General features: G+C 46.4%; 1 protein-coding gene across 6 annotated transcripts in view; it reads left to right on the top strand.

Annotated features, from left to right (window-relative positions):
• The window catches only part of nol4lb (nucleolar protein 4-like b), a 344,616-nt gene that overhangs the window by 311,469 nt on the left and 13,419 nt on the right, over positions 1-19,728 (top strand). For 5 of the 6 annotated variants that reach the window (XM_086005529.1, XM_086005527.1, XM_086005530.1 and 2 more), the window contains one exon: positions 277-478. In XM_086005529.1, coding sequence (XP_085861655.1) covers positions 277-478 — 202 coding nt within the window. Of the gene's footprint in view, positions 1-276; positions 479-19,728 lie in introns of those variants that run through there. The other variant, XM_086005531.1, reaches the window with a different exon arrangement.

The following is a 19,728-nucleotide window of genomic DNA, read 5'->3' as shown; positions in this document are numbered from 1 at the left end:
TACCTCCAGAGAGGATATAAAGTTAAGGCTGGGGCCTGACCACTGACAACATTTTCAACTAGTGGACAGTTACACAAACTGCAGCTTGTGTGAAAAATGTATTTATTACATTTTTTTTTAAAGTGTACTGATTTGAAGTAAACACAACAAAATGAACAGCCCCATTAAGGCTGCATGAGCATATTACTAGCAGGCTGGAAATACAGAACAATTTTTTTTCAAATCTACATGTGACCCAAATATTTGTTAATTTTGTTTTGCTTTTTTTTGCTGTAGGATGAGCCTATTGCACTAGATAAACACACCCAACAAGCCAGGGAGACGGCGCAGCTCACGCACACCACTTACTCACTGCCAGCTGCTTCCTACTCACAGGATCAGATGTATATCAATGGAGGACTGAACTACAGTTACCGTGGTTACGGAGGAATAGGAGGTGGACTGCAGACTTCTTTGCAGACTGGCACCCTCAGCAATGGTATGAAAATCATAACGGCCAGATGTTGTTGACTGGTTTTAGCTATCCTTTGCTGCTCTTAAAATGAGGCCATCCTGTGTAAAGCAAAGGTTCTTTCATCTGTGTTATAGTTATAATAACTATTTGAAATAGATTTTTTTTAAAGTAGTAATAAAACTGTATAATGTAAGTTGGAATAATTTTATATTTCCTTAAAACTGAATAGGCTGTTGATAAACCATTTACTTGTAGGTTTATTTGGATTGTGATAAGTTTGAAATTCTGTCAAAACCAGGAAACAAGCAATATTGCACATTTTAAGTGAAAGTATTACAACAAAGGTCAATATTCTTTTTCCCATTCATTTTCCATAACATGAAAATTAGCTCTTTTTTCAGGGAGTTTTCTGTGCTTCCTCTGATTTAGAGCACTGAAGCTTGTCACAGTGTTCATCTGTCTCTCCAGCCTTGCGTCAGCCAACCTAATCCAGCACTTTGACACATTGTTGGCTGGAGAATAATATAGTAACAATTTGCATTTTCTTGTCAATTTAACATAGAAAAATGGGACAAAATTTTAAGGCGGGTCATACAGGAAGAGAGGGAGGCAGAGGGCGTTAGGGAGAGAATTTCAGAGAATGGGCCCCAGACAGTTGAAGGCGCAACGCCATTGGTGAGACAAAGGGTGGGGGTGGTACACAAAAGGCCAATGTGAGAGGAACAGAGAGCTTGAGGGGAGAAAGCAATGCAGTAGTTGAGTCTGGCGGTGACAAAAGCATGCATTGAGGGTTTCAGCGGCAGAAAGGCTGAAGCGGGTCAGAGACGGGTTATGCTACAGATATGGAAATAGGCAGTCTTTGCGATAGAGAGAATATGGCATCGGAACCTCAGCTGCCCCTGAATCTACGCTTCTCTAAAGTATACACAGCATTGATCGTGAACCTTTAGTGTGTGATGCACTGTATCGCCCCAATCTTTTTCTGTTACCACTGGCTTCAGTTCTGTTCCCTGTAAGGTGTAGGTATATTTAACATTAGACCTGTCCCCATGCATAACACTACACTTTTCTAAATTAAACATAATTTGCCAAACACGAGCCCTTTCCCCAATACATCGAGATCTGCTTGCAGTAGATTAGCATCCTGTACAGTCCTAACACTCGCACATAGCTTTTTATCGTCTGCAAATTTGTGGATCATTTCCCCCAACACCTACATCTAGTTCATTAATGAAGATAGTAAAGAGCAAAGGTACCAACACTGATCCCTGTGGGACACCACTGGTAACCAAGCAGATTCAAATCTGTTGAGATCAATTTTCTGCCTATATCCATTCAGCCAATTCTTAATCCACCACAGCAGATTTCCACTAATTGTACAAGATTCTATCTTGTAGAGTGGCCTCCTGTAAGGTACGTTATCAAAGGCTTTATGAATGTCCAGGTAGATAATGTCTACTGGGCTGCCCTCATCCACTAACTCAGTAACTTCTTCAAAAAGTTTAAACAAATTCGTAAGATTTCAGAAGCCATCAGTTGATGTGATTTTATTTCTTGAATAGGTTGGAAGGACTGAATTTCAGAGGATCTATGCATTGTGATAACTTCCAGCATTGAGATGTAGGATCCTCGTCATTTTGTCTCAAACAATCTGTACATTGAGGGAATGGAAGCCCTTCCTATTAAGGTTGTTGAGGGGGTATTGTATGGGAGCTAACAAAATATTGTGTGCCATCAATTGCATCCTGGAACTTGGAAAAGCCAGCAATCCTGTAAAATGTGTGGTACTATCAGCTGCTGCCTTGCTGTGATACCAAACGTGATGAATTCCCCAGCTCTTCTGTAAAGTGTATCAGTCACTTGATGAATGCATACTGTATTGCAGTCTGACTGATATTACAGAGATCACCCATGGCTGCCTGAAATGAGCTTTTTAAAAATTAGTTTATGGGATGTGGGCATCGCTGGCAAGGCCAGCATTTATTGCCCATCCCTGATTGCCCTTGAGAAGGTGGTGGTGAGCCGCCTTCTTGAACCGCTGCAGTTCGTGTGGTGAAGGTACTCTCACAGTGCTGTTAGGGAGTTCCAGGACTTTGATCTAGCGACGATGAAGGATCGGCGATATATTTCCAAGTCAAGATGGTGTGTAACTTGCAGGGGAACTTGCAGGTGATGGTGTTCCCATGCGCCTGCTGCCCTTGTCCTTCTAAGTGGAAGAGGTCGCGGGTTTGGGAGGTGCTGTCGAAGAAGCCTTGGCGAGTTGCTGCAGTGCATCTTGTAGATGGTACACACTGCAGCCATGGTACGCCGGTGGTGGAGGGAGTGAATGTTTAAGGTGGTGGATGGGGTGCCAATCAAGCGGGCTCCTTTGTCCTGGATAGTGTCGAGCTTCTTGAGTGTTGTTGGAGCTGCACTCATCCAGGCAAGTGGAGAGTATTCCATCACACTCCTGACTTGTGCCTTGTAGATGGTGGAAAAGCTTTGGGGAGTCAGGAGGTGAGACACTCGCCGCAGAATACCTAGCCTCTGACCTCTTGCTGCCACAGTATTTATGTGGCTGATCCCATTAAGTTTCTGGTCAAAGGATGTTGATGGTGGGGTATTCGGCGATGGTAATGCCATTGAATGTCAAGGGGGGGTGGTTTGACTTTCATTTGTTGGAGATAGTCATTGCTTGGCACTTCTGTGGCGCGAATGTTACCTGCCACTTATCAGCCCAAGCCTGAATATCATCCAGGTCTTGTAGCATGCGGGCATGGACTGCTTCATTATCTGAGGAGTTGTGAATGGTGCTTGTGGCATAATGGTCACCTTCATAGCCACAGACAGTACAGTGCGGGTGGCTGAGCTTGGCTGTAGGTGCTCATCTTGTAGGTGGCAGAGTTTTTCTATTGCCTCTTTGGTGAAGCGCATTTTTTTATACACACCTTCTCAGTATGGTCTTCCTATGATCTATACTGCCTGTGTATTCTATTCAGGGGTAATATCTGGTGGGGTGCATCCTCCTTAAATGCTATCTGACTCCTCTTTGCTCATTCTGTGCTGCTCCTCCACCTCCATAATATAGGGACTATTATACCTATTGTTAAGCAGCTCTGACTGTGAGCAGAGGGTGGGGGCACACTGAAAATCTCCTGGTACCAATGACCCCCCCCTAATTTTTGTTTGGGTGCGCAGTCCCTTTAACGGGCTGCGCGGCCCATTCAAAATAAATCTTGCTTTGAAAAGTCGGTGGCCTGCGCGGGACCGCCACACGGCCGCGCAACTTAGCGGGAACGATGCTTGATAGTCTGATGGAAACGGCTTCTTCCAAATTTTCCTGCCACAAAGATTTACTAACCTCGATTATGCACTAGAAATACACCAAAAACGGCAAGGAAATTCGCCCCACTTATATTTGGCTTCATTTTACTTAAATTTGACCCAACTACCCAAAGCCTGATTTATTTTCATTTCACAAGACAGGCTGAAGATGAGGTTTTATGCCCAAGATTCCTCATTGGGTGTTCTTAATCGAAGTAGGCCATTGGGAGAGGGGCTTAGTGAAGTAGAGGCACTTTTCTTTAGAGAGGGAGAACAATCAGAAGGCATGTCAATTCAGGGTGATAGGTTACAAAGAAAATTGATAGTCACAGACATGAAATAGTAGAACGAAATATTTTTTTAAATGACGGTGAAAACAACCAAGTTGTAAAGAAACAATGAAGCTATAAAATATTTCAGATTTCTGAAAAAATACTCAACGCATTTAAAAATTTAATTCAAACTGCTGCCTGAAGTGTAATTTTTCAGAACCAGAAGCTAGCAGTAGATTCCTACAGTACAGCTGCCACTTCATTTATTTAAATATATTGTTCTTTAAGACAAGCCTTGGGTGAGAAAGTACCATTATGTAGATTTGATTTTTAGAGGGATTTTTTAAGAACAAAGCTGAACAAAGATTTACAGCCTGAAGATTACAATAAGTGACATTATGATATGAACGCTTAATGTACTTGTATCAAATTCTTCTTTCTGTTTTTTCGAGGGAGGTGTTAATCTGGTCTATTTTAAATGGGATAATATCTCTGTTAAAATGGCAGAGAGAAATTTGATATGAGCGCATTAAGTGCACTGACAGTAACATTGATCACGGAAACCTTCAGGCTTATAGGTTTCACCATTTTGACATTGCTCAAAATGAAGAAAACAGAACAGTTGGAGGCTGAATCTGCCCTTATGCTCCCATACATTTACAGTGAAAAAAATTAACCTCCTGGAGTTCTAATAAGATTAGATGTCTCTAGGTCCAGCACCTGCCTACCGGTAAAATGTAATTATTTGAGATGGGGTCAGGGAGGTGTAGCATTCTGGGTTTTGAAAGCAGTGCATCTCAGGGATTAACTGTTCTTATCCCACCTTAATCCTGTTCAGCGAGGCCTTGGATGACGTGCTAGATGAGGGTGGCGTTACTCAGGTGACTAATAATCCTACTTCTTTTAATGTGAGTGGATTCATTGTTGGGAGCAGATGCATCATTCATGTAGGTCTGCACATCAGATGCTAATGGAATTAACATTTGCTCTTTGTGCCTCACTTTTTCATTAGAAACAGCTAAAAATTTACCATCAGTGATGTGCAATCAGCTGAAACCTTGCAGTGTAATCTGAGATCAATGAGTTTGGATAGGTAACTAATAAATAAAACTAAATATGCAACCCGTGCTTAACCACTTAACACAGAATTTATTTTTCATGCAATTTCCAATCCATAATTTTGAAACACATTGTTATTGCAGAAAAAGGATGAAGAGCTTATACAAGCTGATATTAATTATATTCATGTGATAACTCCTAAACCTTATCAGAAAATTTGCAGAGCTAGTAAATATACATTTATTTGAAGTATAAAAAACACTGATAAGCAAGCAGAGTGTCGCATAAAACATTTGTCTTGATTTAAAGAAAGCTTTCATTGGACAGCCCAATTACACACAGCACAACCACCTCCTTTACAATCCAGGGGCCACAGGTTCACGTCCCAGCCTGCCTGTAGTTTACGTCGCCTGTCTCTATTTTAATGAGTTTGGTCAGATTCTGGCTGGGCCGCAAAGTCGAATACCTGACAGTACAAGAGAGGGAACAACTGATTTCCCTACCACAGCACCATGGTCAAGGCTGCCCTGGCATTCCAGTACAGGAATGTTATCTGGAGTTAAGCTGTCCTGTGATGAAGAATTTGGAAATGAAAATCTATCGCCTTTAACTGCATGATGCTTCAAAATTTAAACTAGTTTTGTAATTGAGCAGGACTCCATTAGACTGAATGAGAAAACGGAGCCACATCAAGATTTTTGCTTTGCTTTGAGTATTGGCACAGTGCAAATCTTTAGTTCACAATTGGCTTTATTACTGCACTTGTGTGTCACAAATTGCTTGTATTTGTTGCCCTACCCATTAGTTCAGTGGGATTTTCATCGGTCCTAATTAGATCAGAAACCAAGCAGATAAGACTCAGTTCAGAGGCTTAAAACTTTATGCAAATAAGCAGTTTCCGCACATAAATGAGTTCAGTTTAGTCAGGAATGTTAAATAGACATAAGGGAGAAATATTGGGACTTAGACTCCTGTAATTAAGCAGATTATTTAATTGTTACCCAATTAGTGGGAAGAACTGTATTACAGCATGAGTTTGAAAGGTTTTTGTACTACAATTTGTAATTGAATACAGAAATAATCCTTTACTGTTGCAGCATTATATTTTAGGTTGCCAATAAGTAATAACTGATAGGCCTGTGGATGAAATACTTTACATACAGTACACCTGCTAGCAAATAACTGAGTACTGTACACAGCAATGAGTCATGTTGAATGTCCAAATCGTTTATTCATATACGGTAATGTCCTAATGCATGGCATAGGTGTGTCCTGCAGACCACATCAGAATAGCGCACTGAGGAGTGAATCAGCAGACACTTCAGTTCAGCATAGATAATGAGAGATGAGCCAGTGGGTATATGACACGGTCCAAGTATCAATGGGTTGACAAATTGACTATTTGGCTGCAGGAGGGGCTGACTGCTCAACTTGAAGACACTGCTATTCACAACAACTCCAGTATTCTATGAATATCAGCTTTTCAGAGAGAGAGCCATGTTTTAATCACAAATCTTATCTTCTGAAATGATGTGCAGTTCATCCTTTTTTTCCTGATGATTTGCTGTTATACATAGACAAAAGTGACTAAATTTAAAAAAACAGTAACTTAAAGACAAGTTTTAATGAACATAGGAACAGCAGTAGGCCATTCAGCCCCTCGAGCCTGTTCTGTCATTCAGTTAGATCATCGCTGATCTGTACCTCAACTCCATTTAGCAGAATTTGTTCCATATCCCTTGATACCCTTAGCCAACAAAAATCTATCAATCCCAGTCTTAAAAATTTCAATTGAGTCAGCATCCACAGCCTTTTGGGGAAGAGGGTTCCAGATTTCCACTACCCTTTGCATGAAAAAGTACTTCCTAATTTCACTCCTAAATATCCGAGCTCTAATTTTAAGATTATGTCCCCTTGTTCTTGAATCCCCCATCAAAGGAAATAGTTTATCTGTATGCACCCTTTGGAATCCCTTTATCCTTTTAAACACCTTGATTAGATCACCCCTCAACCTTCTAAACCCAAGGCAATACAAGCCAAATTTATGCAGCCTGTTCTCATAATTTAACCCATTAAGCCCTGGTATCACTCTGGTGAATCTGCGCTGCACCCCCCCCCCACCCTCCAAGGCCAATATACAATTCCGGAGGTTTGGGGCCCAAAGCTGAATGCAGTGCTCCAGCTGGGGTCTGGCCAATGCTCTGTATAACTGAAGCATCACTTCCTCACTTTTGAATTCCAACCCCCTTGAGGTAAAGGCCAACATTTCATTAACCTTTTTGATTACTTTTTGGTCCTGCACACTAACTTTTAAATCCCTTTGTTCCTCCACAACTCCCAATTTCTCACCATTAGGAAAATATTCTAATTTGCCTTTCTCAGATCCAAAGTGGATGACTTCACACTTCCTCACATTGAAATCCATTCGCCATATTTTTGCCCACTCATTTGATCTGTCTATGTCCATTTTGTAACTTCATGGTCCCATCTACACAACATATTGTGCTCCAAGTTAGGCCGCGATTTTCCCTACATCGGCAGGTCAGTGGCGGGTGAGGTCAGTGGCGGGTCGTGGCCTCGCTGCTGGCACCATCCCGGCCTCTGACATGACTTTCCCCTGATTGGGCTTGTTAAGCCTGCCCAGTGCATTTCCCAGCCAATTGAAGGAAGGGGGTCTGATCCGTCATCAGCCAGTTTCCTTAAAGGGACCATGCGCAAATTTGCTTTGACATTTGTGCTGTCAGCGTTCTACAGCATTAAGTGTCAGCTGTGGTTCAATTGATAGCACACTCGCCACTTCGCAGAAGGTTGTGGGTTCAAGTCCCACTCCAGGGACTTTAGCACATAAATCTAGGCTGACACTCCAGTGCAGTACTGAGGGAGTGCTGTGCTGTCAGAGGTGCCGTCTTTCGGATGAGACGTTAATCTGAGGCCCCGTCTGCTCTCTCAGGTGGACGTTAAAGATCCCATGGCACTATTTTGAAGAAGAGCAGGGGAGTTATCCCCGGTGTCCTGGCCAATATTTATCCCTCAACCAACATAAAAAAAACAGATTATCTGGTCATTATCACATTGCTGTTTGTGGGAGCTTGCTATGCGCAAATTGGCTGCTGCATTTCCCACTTTACAACAGTGACTCCACTTCAAAAGTAATTCATTGGCTGTAAAGCATTTTGAGACGTCCAGTGGTCGTGAAGGCGCTATATAAATGCAAGTATTTCTTTCTTGCTTTGCTACAAACACTGACAAGCGCTGCACGGAAGTGCACAGCTGCACCCAGGCTCTTCCAAAACTATGGAGGGAGTCACAGCACACAGGGAGGTCCTGTTCCCTTCCATTGGGCGGAATAGATCACAAAACATTACTGAAAAGCCACACTAAACCTCATTCTGTTGTGCCACCCATCACTCTGCCTTCCCTACCCTACTCCTGCACATCCTTACTCACACCAACTTATCTTGCACCTCCACCCATCCCCCTCTATCTATATCATCACTTCCCCATCTCACTAGCCACCCCTCACACTCACCCTCATCCTAATCCAATCATACCAACTAACAACCTCCAGGTTCCCCTCCAAGTCACACACCATCCTGACTTGGAAGTATATCGCCGATCCTTCATCGTCACTGGGTCAAAACCCTGGAACTCCCTACCTAACAGCACTGTGGGAGTACCTTCACCACACGGACTGCAGCGGTTCAAGAAGGCGGCTCACCACTACCTTCTCAAGGGCAATTAGGGATGGGTAATAAATGCTAGCCTTGCCAGCAACGCCCACATCCCATAAACAAATTTAAAAAACCAACACAAGGGTAGGCACTTGTGTGTTTTAGCCAATGTTCATGTGAAGTTTCTGTTAATGTGCTGTCAAACATTTAAATCTTTATTTTCAACACTTTGCGTTCTTGGACAGATTTGGGTGCGCCTTTGGAAGTAGCTTAGTGAGTTGCAGTGAATGGTGAAATATAATGGCACCCCCCACTTTATGTTGTTGGTGTGGGTTGGTGCCAACCTGGCATGTTATGTGGCAGCCAGGGTGTACAGCATTAAGTGAAGTAAATCTGGCCATGGTGAGGCCATCCCTGGTGCCCGGGCAGCAATGTGGTCAGGTGCTGATGCCCTCTGTCCTGTGCAGCAATAGGTGATTGCGGAGAAGGTTGGTGTGGTTGTTGGTGCTGCTGATGTGCCTGGTGATGCTGGTGTTGGGGCTGATCGTGGTCAGATTCTGAAAACCAAGGTGAGAGAGTATAAACCATACCCATGCTGATGGAAAAGATGGCAGGTGAGGTTGCAATGACAGAAGCAATCTGTCAGTGGTGAGAGAGGTTGTTCCAATGAGGTGATACTAGATAGAGAGTTTGCTCCAAACACTTGCAACCTGCATAAAGCTCCATCTGTCTTCCAAATGCAGTAAGCAACAGCTTCTGAGCTTAGAAAGTAAACAGCTGTGAGATGGGAGCTTTTATAGCACATTTCAAGCTGTCGAGAAATGAGATGATTCCACGGCCATTCAACTCCCGCTTAGCAGACATGATCCCCGAGCAGCATGATCCCCGAGCAGCATGGACCCAGTTGGCAAGCTGGTAAATTCTAAAGGTGAGCTCAAAATTGTTGTTAATCCTCTGGTAACAAGGTCATAATGACCTGAATTGCCTCCCCCACCACTGTGTGTCAGGTCTGCTGAGCACTGACAGACCTGACATTTGGTAAAGGCCGTGGCTGTCAAAAAAAAAACACTTTCCCACCCGACCCGGCTCCGATCTCGCCCGCTGACCCCCAGAAAATTCCCCCTTAGTGTCATGTACAAACTTGGATATACAGCTCTCTATTCATTCATCCAAGTCATTAATATATATGGTGAAAAGCCAAGGGCCCAGTACAGATCCCTGGGGAACACTACTTGTCACATCCTGCCAATCAGAGAATGTTCCCCTTATCCCTACTCTCTGTCCCCTGCCTCCCAGCCAATTTCCAACTCATGTCACAAGGATACATCCAATTCTGTGCGCTCTCATTTTTGCTCCTAAAATCTTATCAAAAAGCTCCTGGAACACCATATACACAACATCCATAGACACTTGCATATCCACCATGCTAGTGACCAGTGTTCCCCCTAAGGCGCGCGGTCACACATCAATCACGAGGTCCCGCTCAGACCATTCACCAGCTGCTGCTGCTGCTGGAAGAAACACTGTGCACGTGTGGCCGTGCAGCAGCCGCTCAGCAAATTTAAAGGGCCCGCACAGAAGAAAAAAATTAAAGAGAACATTGCTAGTGACTGCCTCAAAAAAATTAACTAGATTAGTCAGACATGATCTACTGTTCACAGATACATTTGGATTTATCTTTGATCAGCTGATACTTGTCCCAGTGCTCAGTCTCTCTGTCCTTGATGAAAGATTCCGTAAGTTCTCCACAGTTCATGTTAAATTGTAGTTATCTGGTTTCTCCCCCCCACTCTTTTTAAATAATGCATTTGCAATTTTCCGAGCCCAAGTGATAGAGAATAGCCCAGAAATTCGGGTCGGGGGCTTCCCGCGGGTGTAAGCCCCCAACCTGCACTTACCTTGCGCGCCGGCCGTTGAGCTGTGGGCCCCCGTGGAATTCCGATCCAGGGCCTGCTCCAGCTGCCGGCGCGCAGTGCTTGCGTATCCCAGGGGCGCAGTTAGTTCGATGCGTCCCCTGGGATCACGTGGGCCATGGGGAGCCAATCGGAGCAGGGAAATACCCATTCATAAGTTTGACAGGAAGAGCTGTCAAAACTTAGAAATACTACGGGCCCCAAAACATCACTAAATCTTCAAATAATTTTTTTTTTTAAATCACATCTTTTAAATCTATATATATAAAGCAGCTCTTCTGTCTGTCCCGATGTCTGTCTGTCTGTCTGTCCGCCTGGTCTCTATACGTTTGGAAGTTACAGAGCGTACCGACGCGCGCGTCGCCTCAAAAGAAAGCTTGTGATTCCGGACCGGTCATAGGCGTATTTACGTTTCGGCCGGACAAAAATCCCGCCCGCGGTATCCCAAAAACGTTCAGCGTTCCGCTCATTAGCATCTCATTAGCGACCGTGTGACGTCGAGGTCTTCCTACAGTTGAGTGTCGAGTGACTCGACGATTGACCAATCCTACGCTTCGGTGACCTGACCGGTCGACCAATCGGTGCGTGTGTGGGCGGGCCTTATCCTTCTGAACCGAGGTGAGTGGCCGCCATCTTGATTTTCCACGATTTTTTCCCCCACACTTTCTGTGTGTTAGGGAACTAAGGTAAATATTTCAATTATGTGTTAGGCAATTAATTAACAATTTATTTGAGTTTTATATTGTGTTTAGCAACCCCCCCCCTCCTCCTCACCCTCGCGCAGGGGGGACTCGGGGCCTGAAGCTGAAAAAATTTCTCTCTCTCTTTCTTCCCTCTGTCTCTCTCCTTCTCTTCTTCCCTCTCTCTCCTTCTCCTCTTCCCTCTCTCCTCTTCCCTCTCTCTCCTTCTCCTCTTCCCTCTCTGTCTCTCTCTACTTCCCCCTCTCAGGTGTCGCGGACGGTGCGCGGGCGCGCCGCCCGAAGTTTCCCGCTCGCTAACGGCCTTGCCGGCTCCCGCGGGCCGCTCGCACTGACCGCGCATGCGCCGCCCGCACTCACCGCGCATGCGCCGCCCATACTCACCGCGCATGCGCTGCCCGCCCGCCCGCAGCGGCCGTCCATCAGCCGCGCGATACGCGGGGGACCTCAGCAACGGCACCGGACCTCAGGCGCTAGGCAGGGGGAGGGGCCGGAGAGAGGGACAGAGGGGAGCGGGGGAGGGGAGGGGGAGAGGGAGGGAGAGGGAGAAAGGGGAGGGAGGGAGAGAGGGGAGGGAGGGAGAGAGGGGAGGGAGGGAGAGAGGGGAGGGGAGGGAGGGAGAGAGGGGAGGGGGGGGAGGGAGGGATAGGACAGGGAGAGGGGGGACACAGGGGCAGGGAGACCAAACGCCCCAAAATTGCCCTCGCGCCCCAAAATTGCCCTCGCAACGCGGGGCTCCCCAGCTAGTAAACTATAAATTACATGAAATAACTATTTTAAACAATAATTTAAATTTTTGAAAAAAATAATTTTATTTTCTAACGGGGCTAAAAATATCTTGCTTCCTATCTTGACTCTATCTTTTCTCCCCTTGTCCAGTCTCTTCCCACCTACATCCGCGACTCTTCGGACGCCCTCCGCCACTTTAACAGTTTCCAGTTTCCTGGCCCCAACCGCTTCCTTTTCACCATGGACGTACAATCCCTCTACACCTCCATCCCCCACCCGGATGGCCTGAGGGCACTCCGCTTCTTCCTCGAACAGAGGCCCGACCAGTCCCCATCCACCACGACCCTCCTCCGCCTGGCTGAACTTGTTCTCACATTGAACAACTTCTCCTTTAACTCCACTCATTTCCTCCAAATCAAAGGTGTTGCCATGGGTACCCGCATGGGTCCTAGCTATGCCTGCCTTTTCGTGGGCTATGTGGAACACTCTTTGTTCCAGTCCTACTCAGGTCCCCTCCCTCACCTCTTTTTCCGATACATTGATGACTGTATCGGTGCCGTTTCCTGCTCTCGCCCCGAACTTGACAATTTCATTCACTTTGCCTCCAATTTCCACCCTTCCCTCACCTTCACATGGTCCATCTCTTCCCTTCCCTTCCTCGACTTCTCCGTCTCCATCTCTGGGGATAGGTTATCGACCAATATTTACTACAAGCCCACTGACTCCCACAGCTACCTGGACTACACTTCCTCCCACCCCGCTTCCTGTAAGGACTCTATTCCATTCTCCCAGTTTCTCCGCCTCCGCCGTATCTGCTCCGACGATGCCACCTTCCACACCAGTGCTTCAGACATGTCTTCCTTTTTCCGCAACCGAGGATTCCCCTCTACCGTGGTTGACACTGCCCTCGACCGTGTCAGTTCTATCTCCCGCACCTCTGCCCTCACCCCTGCCCCTCCCTCCCGGAACCACGATAGGGTTCCCCTTGTCCTCACCTTTCACCCCACCAGCCTCCACATTCAACGGACCATCCTCCGGCATTTCCGCTACCTCCAAAGTGATCCCACCACCAAACGTATCTTCCCCTCCCCTCCCCTCCCCTTTCAGCATTCCGCAGGGACCGCTCTCTCCGAGACACCCTAGTCCACTCCTCTATCACCCCAAACAGCCCTTCCCCTTCGCCTGGCACCTTCCCATGCAAGCGGAGGAGATGTAACACCTGCCCCTATACCTCCCCCCTCCCCACTGTCCAGGGCCCCAAACACCCCTTCCAGGTGAAACAGCGATTTACTTGTACTTCTCGCAATCTAGTATACTGTATTCGCTGCTCACGATGCGGTCTCCTCTACATTGGGGAGACCAAACGCAGATTGGGTGACCGCTTTGCGGAACACCTCCGTTCAGTCCATAAGGGTGACCCCGAGCTTCCGGTCGCCTGTCATTTCAATTCACCGCTCCATTCCCACTCGGACCTCACCGTCCTTGGCCGCTTGTACTGTTCCACGGAAGCTCAACGTAAACTCGAGGAACAGCACCTCATCTTCCGATTAGGCACTCTGCAGCCTTCCGGTCTCAATATCGAGTTCAACAATTTCAGATCATAACCTCGGCCCCTATTTCATTTTCACTTATATTTTTCCACTCCTTTCCTTCCCCCCCCCCCTTTCCTTTTGTTTCTCTCTCACACCTGGCAGCTATCTTTTGCCCTGCCAGTACACTTTACACCTAATCACAGCCTATTACCATCTCGTCTAGCTTCTAATCTCTTTTACTTCTTTTGGTTCTTTTATTCTTTTGTCCGATCGCAGCCCTGCCTTCGATCTAGTTCCTTTTCTCTCCAGTTTTGAAGAAGGGTCAAACCCGAAACGTCAACTCAAATTTCTCTCCACGGATGTTGCCTGACTTGCTGAGTTTTTCCAGCATTTTCTGTTGTTATTTTAAAAATAAACTTACCTTGCTTTAAGGCATTTAAAAATAATAAACCTGTGGAAAAAATGTTTTAATTTTAATTAATTCACCACTTACCTTGTTAAAAACAGGCCTTACACCTGCTTTTTAAATGTGTAACTTCTACAGACTTACCCTCCCGGGAAAACCTGTCAAAAAAAAAAAAAAAACATATGTTCGATGCACACGCGCAGCTTCTCCCGCGCACGCGTTCGAACTCTGAACCCCTTCTTTCAGGGGAACGGAAGTGCCGGTTTCCCGCGCATGCGCAGTGCATGCAGGAAACCGGGACTTCCATTGGGCCTACGGGTGAGTACCCCGTGCGTACTCACCCATGGAGACCCGAATTTCTGGGCCATTATGTTTTCAGGGCAGCTCAGTGAACCTGCTCATTGGAGCATTAATGCGTTGCCAGGCTTCTGCTTACAGGTGGAAGAGAAAAATTAGTTGAGGAAGTTCCACTGGGCCAATTCTCTCCTGGCTCCTAGCAACCAAGCCAAAGATGGCATTGGAATCCATTGGGCAACTTGCTGCCTGTGCCCTTTGGACAATGCGGGGTCTATTCCTAGTAAAACCAGTAAGCAGGGAAAGTAAATTATAACTTCTCAAAGTCTGCTCAGAGACTAAAATAGTTATTTCATGTAATTTATAGTTTATTTAAAAGATGTGCGGGTTAGGTTGATTGGCCATGATAAAAATTGGCCCTTAGTGTTAGGGGGGATTAAATATGTGGGGTTACGGGGTTATGGGGATAGGGTTTGGGTGGGATGGTTGTTGGTGTAGGGACCGGGTGCTAGGGTTTGGATGATCAGCCATGATCTCGTTGAATGGCGGAGCAGGCTCGAAGGGCCGAATGGCCTACTCCTGCTCCTATCTTCTATGTTTCTATATGTGACTTTTTTTAAAAACCTGTGCAGTGTACTGGACTTTGTTGTTTTCTTTTCACCAGTTCAGTGATTAAGGTGAAGAGAGGACAGATGTTTCATATGTCCTGAAGACTCCAGTATCACTTGTATGTTTGTAACTGTCATTCTGAGTTACTATATGAAAATATGCAGCAAGGAGAGATTGTTAATTAACCTTTCTGATACCACAGAGCAAACAGCATTTCGGTTATCATCTTCTAGAATGAAAGGAACAGTATGCAAAGCAGAAGTACAGTCCCTTTTGGATTTTATTCCTTTTAAACCGAATTGTATTTTTTTTCCATTTAACATTTTTCTATATATATGTATAATTTGTCCAACACATTGGTAAACACGCTTTTCCTACTTTTCCTCCAGATTGGAGTGACAGATATGGTATGCTTCTTAGGCAGTCCCTCGGAACCGAAGATGTCTTGATTCCACGTTAAAAATTTGTTCTCAGGTGACTGATGAGTCCAATGCAGGACCTACAGTCTCTGTCACAGGTGGGGCAGACAGTGGTTGAAGGGGCAGGTGGGTGGGGTGCTTGGGTTGACATGCGCTCCTTCTTCAGCTGTTTGCGCTTGGCTTCCGCTTGCTCCCAGCGAAGAGACTCAAGGTGTTCGGCGCCTTCCTGGATGCTTCTCCTCCACTTTGTACGGTCTTGGACCAGGGATTCCCAGGTGTGGGTGGGGATGTTGCACTTTTTCAAGGAGGCTTTGAGGGTGCCCTTGAAGCAGTTCCTCTGCCCACCTGGGGCTCTCTTGCCGTGTCAGAGCTCCGAGTAGAGCGCTTGTTTTGGGAGTCTCGTATCAGGCATGCGAACGATGTGACCCATCCATCGGAGCTGAGCGAGCGTGGTCAAAGCTTCGATGCTGGGGATGTTGGCCTGAGCGAGAACACTGACGTTGGTGCGCCTATCCTGCCAATGGATTTGCAGGATCTTGTGAAGGCAGCATTGGTGGTACCTCTCTAGTGCTTTGAGGTGCCTGCTGTACATGGTCCATGTCTCTGAGGCATACAGGAGGGCGGGTATTACTATTGCTCTGTAGACCATGAGCTTGGTGCCGGGTTTGAGGTCCTGGTCTTCAAACACTCTCTTCCTCAGGCGACCAAAGGCTGCACTGGCACACTGAAGACAGTGTTGGACTTCGTCATCGACATCTGCCCTTGTTGACAGTAGGCTCCTGAGGTATGAAAAGTGGTCCATGTTGTCCAAGGCCTTGTCATGGATTTTGATAATCGGGGGGCAGTACTGTGTGGCGGGGGCAGGTTGGTAGAGGACCTTTATCTTACAGATGTTTAGTGTAATCTCAGGATTGCTGCCAGTGCCACGTGCTAGTCAGAGTAGAAATAGAAGGATATTTCAGATGAATACGTGGCTAGAGGAATGGTGCAAGGGGGAGGGATTCAAATTCCTGGGACATTGGAACCGGTTCTGGGGGAGGTGGGACTAGTACAAACTGGACGGTTTGCACCTGGGCAGGACTGGGACCGATGTCCTAGGGGGAGTGTGTGCTAGCGCTGTTGGGGAGGGTTTAAACTAAAATGGCAGGGGGTTGGGAACCTGTGCAGGGAGACAGAGGAAAGGGAAGCAAGGATAGAAGCAAAAGACAGGAAGGAGAAAAGCAAAAGTGGCTGTCAGAGAAATCAAGGGTGTAAATCAAACATGGCCACAGTAAATAATAATTCTAAAATGTCGAAGTGTGTTAAAAAACAAGCCTGAAGGCTTTGTGTCTTAATGCGAGGAGCATTCGTAATAAGGTGGATGAATTAGCTGCGCAAATAGATGTAAACGGATATGATATAATTGGGATTTCAGAGACATGGCTCCAGGGTGACCAAGGCTGGGATTTCAACATTCAGGGGTATTCAATATTCAGGAAAGACAGGCAAAAAGGAAGAGGAGGTGGGGTAGCATTGCTGGTTAAAGAGGAGATTAACACAATAGTAAGGAAGGTTATTAGCTCTGATGATGTGGAATCTGTATGGGTAGAGCTGAGAAATACTAAGGGGCAGAAAACGTTAGTGGGAGTTGTATACAGACGACACAAAGCTGGGTGGACGTGTGTGCTGTGAGGAGGATGCGGAGAAACTCCAGTATGATTTGGACAGGTTGGGTGATTGGGCAGATGCATGGCAGATGCAGTATAATGTGGATAAATGTGAGGTTATCCACTTTGGTGGCAAAAACAGGAAGGCAGATTATTATCTGAGCGGCAATAGATTGGAAAAAGGGGAAGTGCAACGAGACCTGGGTGTTCTTGTGCACCAGTCACTGAAGGTAAGCATGCAGGTGCAGCAGGCGGTTAAGAAGGGAAATGGTATGTTGGCCTTCATAGCGAGAGGATTCGAGTACAGGAGCAAGGATGTCTTGCTGCAGTTGTACAGGACCTTGGTGAGACTACACCTTGAGTATTGTGTGCAGTTTTGGTCGCCTTATCTGAGGAAGGATGTTCTTGCCATGGAGGGAGTGCAGCGAAGATTCACCAGACTGATACCTGGGATGGCAGGAATGACGTATGAAGAGAGATTGGGCTTGTATTCGCTAGAGTTTAGAAGAATGAGAGGGGATCTCATTGAAACTTATAAAATTCTAACAGGACTAGACAGACTAGATGCAGGAAGGATGTTCCCGATGGCGGGGGAGTCCAGAACCAGGGGTCACAGTCTAAGGATAAGGGGTAAGCCATTTAGGACAGAGATGAGGCGGAATTTCTTCACCCAGAGAGTGGTGAGCCTGTGGAATTCTCTACCACAGAAGGCAGTTGAGGCCAATTCATTAAATATATTCAAGAAGGAGTTAGATATATTTCTTAAGGCTAAAGGGATCAAGGGATATGGGGAGAAAGCAGGGACAGGGTACTGAATTTGGATGATCAGTCATGATCTCATTAAATGGCGGAACAGGCTTGAGGGGCCGAATGGCCTACTCCTGCTCCTATCTTCTATGTTTCTATGGCGCATGCTCTCATACGCTTTGGTGAAGGTGTTAACGATGGTTTGGAGTTCTGATGCGCTATCAATTACTCATAAAAGACGGAGAGTTAGGAGAGTAACTAAAAGGCTTTTATTAACAAAGAACAGAGCATGCCTCTCGTGGTTGACTGGTTTCCAAGAAGGCAGGGGGCTGCAGAGCAGTCACCTTTATACCTGGGCATGTGGGTGGAGCCAGGGGCGGAGCCAGCTGAGGCATGCATAGATACAACAGTGTGCAACAACAACAACAACGGTGAACAACAATAACAGTGGTTTACCACAAGTTCGACCTCCGAGTGTGCGCAGACGCAAGCGTCGTCTGCATACTGGAATTCGATGACAGAGGAAGGGAACGACCTTGGATCTTGGATCTGTAAATTAGCTCCACTCCAGCGGGCAGCTTACTGAGGGTGAGATGGAGCATTACCACAAGGAAGATCGAGAAGAGTGTTGGTGCGATGAAACAGCCTTGCGTGACCCCGGTCCGTACATGAATTGGGTCTGTGGTGGAACCGTTGGTCAGGATCACGGCTTGCATGTCGTCGTGAAGCAGGTGGAGGATGGTGACAAACTTTTGAGGGCAGCCGAATTTGAGGAGAACACTCCATAATCTCTCACGGTTGAGTGTCAAAGGCCTTTGTGAGATCAAAGAAGGCCATGTACAGCGGTTGGTGCTGTTCCCTGCATTTCTCTTGTAATTGGCGCGCGGTGAAGATCATGTCCATTGTGCCCCTTAGTGGGCGGAATCCGCATTGCGACTCTGGGAGGAGCTCTTTGGCCACAGAGAAGGCGATTGAGGAGGATTCTTGCGATGATTTTCCGTGGCAGATAGCAGGGAAATTCCTTTGTAATTACCGCAATCGGACTTGTCACCATTCTTGAAGTTGTTCACAATTATGGCGTCTCTGAGATCCCCTGGCATGCTCTCCTCCTTCCAGATAAGAGAAATTAGTTCACGAATTCGCACCAGTAGTGCTTCTCCACCATGCTTTAGCGCCTCGGCAGGGATTCCATCTGCTCCTGAGGCCTTGTTGTTCTTCAGTTGTCGGATGGCCTTTTCAACCTCATGCTGGGCTGGGGTTGTGCTGAGATGATGGCGGGTAGCATGCTGCGAGAGGGAGTTGAGGACAGTCGTCGAAGACAGAGTCTCGGTTAAGGAGATCTTCAAAGTGCTCCTTCCAACGGGCACTGACTGCCTCCCTGTCCTTGATGAGGACCTCTCCGTTCTTGGCCCATAGTGGTGTAGAACCTTGGGTGCTTGGGCCGCAGGCGGTCTTGACTGCGCTAACGAATCCACGCACATCATGGTTGTCGGCTAGCTGCTGGCTCTCCTGCGCTTTCTCCACCCACCACCTGTTCTTTAGGTTGTGATTTTTTGTTGGACCTCGGCCTTCAGGCATCTGTAGAGCTGTTTTCTTGCTCTTGAGTTGTGTTGCTGTTTCCAGATCAGGAATGTGGTAAACCACTGTCATACCTGTCTGTGTCTGTATGTGTATTCCACTAGGTACAGGTCTGGACATGCCTCGGCTGACTCCTCCCACTATTCCAGGTATATAAGTGACTACCTCCCAGTCCCTTAGTATTCTGGACGGGTCGACCACTCGAGACAAGACCTTCATTCTTTAGTTAATAAAAGCCTGATTGTTACTCGCTCAACCTCAGTCTTTTGAGTAATTGATGGCGCATCAATTTTATTAACTAAATTTTTTATAATGGAGAAGATCCTCACACCAGCATGCCTGGACCTGGACAGTCGGGAAGCGGACGCTTCCACCAAGTTTGCTCACTGGCTCACGTG

This window comes from Somniosus microcephalus, chromosome 13, assembly GCF_052327205.1.
Source record: "Somniosus microcephalus isolate GS21.2 chromosome 13, FLI_Smic_1.0, whole genome shotgun sequence".
In the NCBI taxonomy this organism is placed as follows: Eukaryota; Metazoa; Chordata; class Chondrichthyes; order Squaliformes; family Somniosidae; genus Somniosus; species Somniosus microcephalus.
Note: the sequence above shows the minus strand (reverse complement) of the source record. Positions and strands in the feature narration are given on the sequence as shown.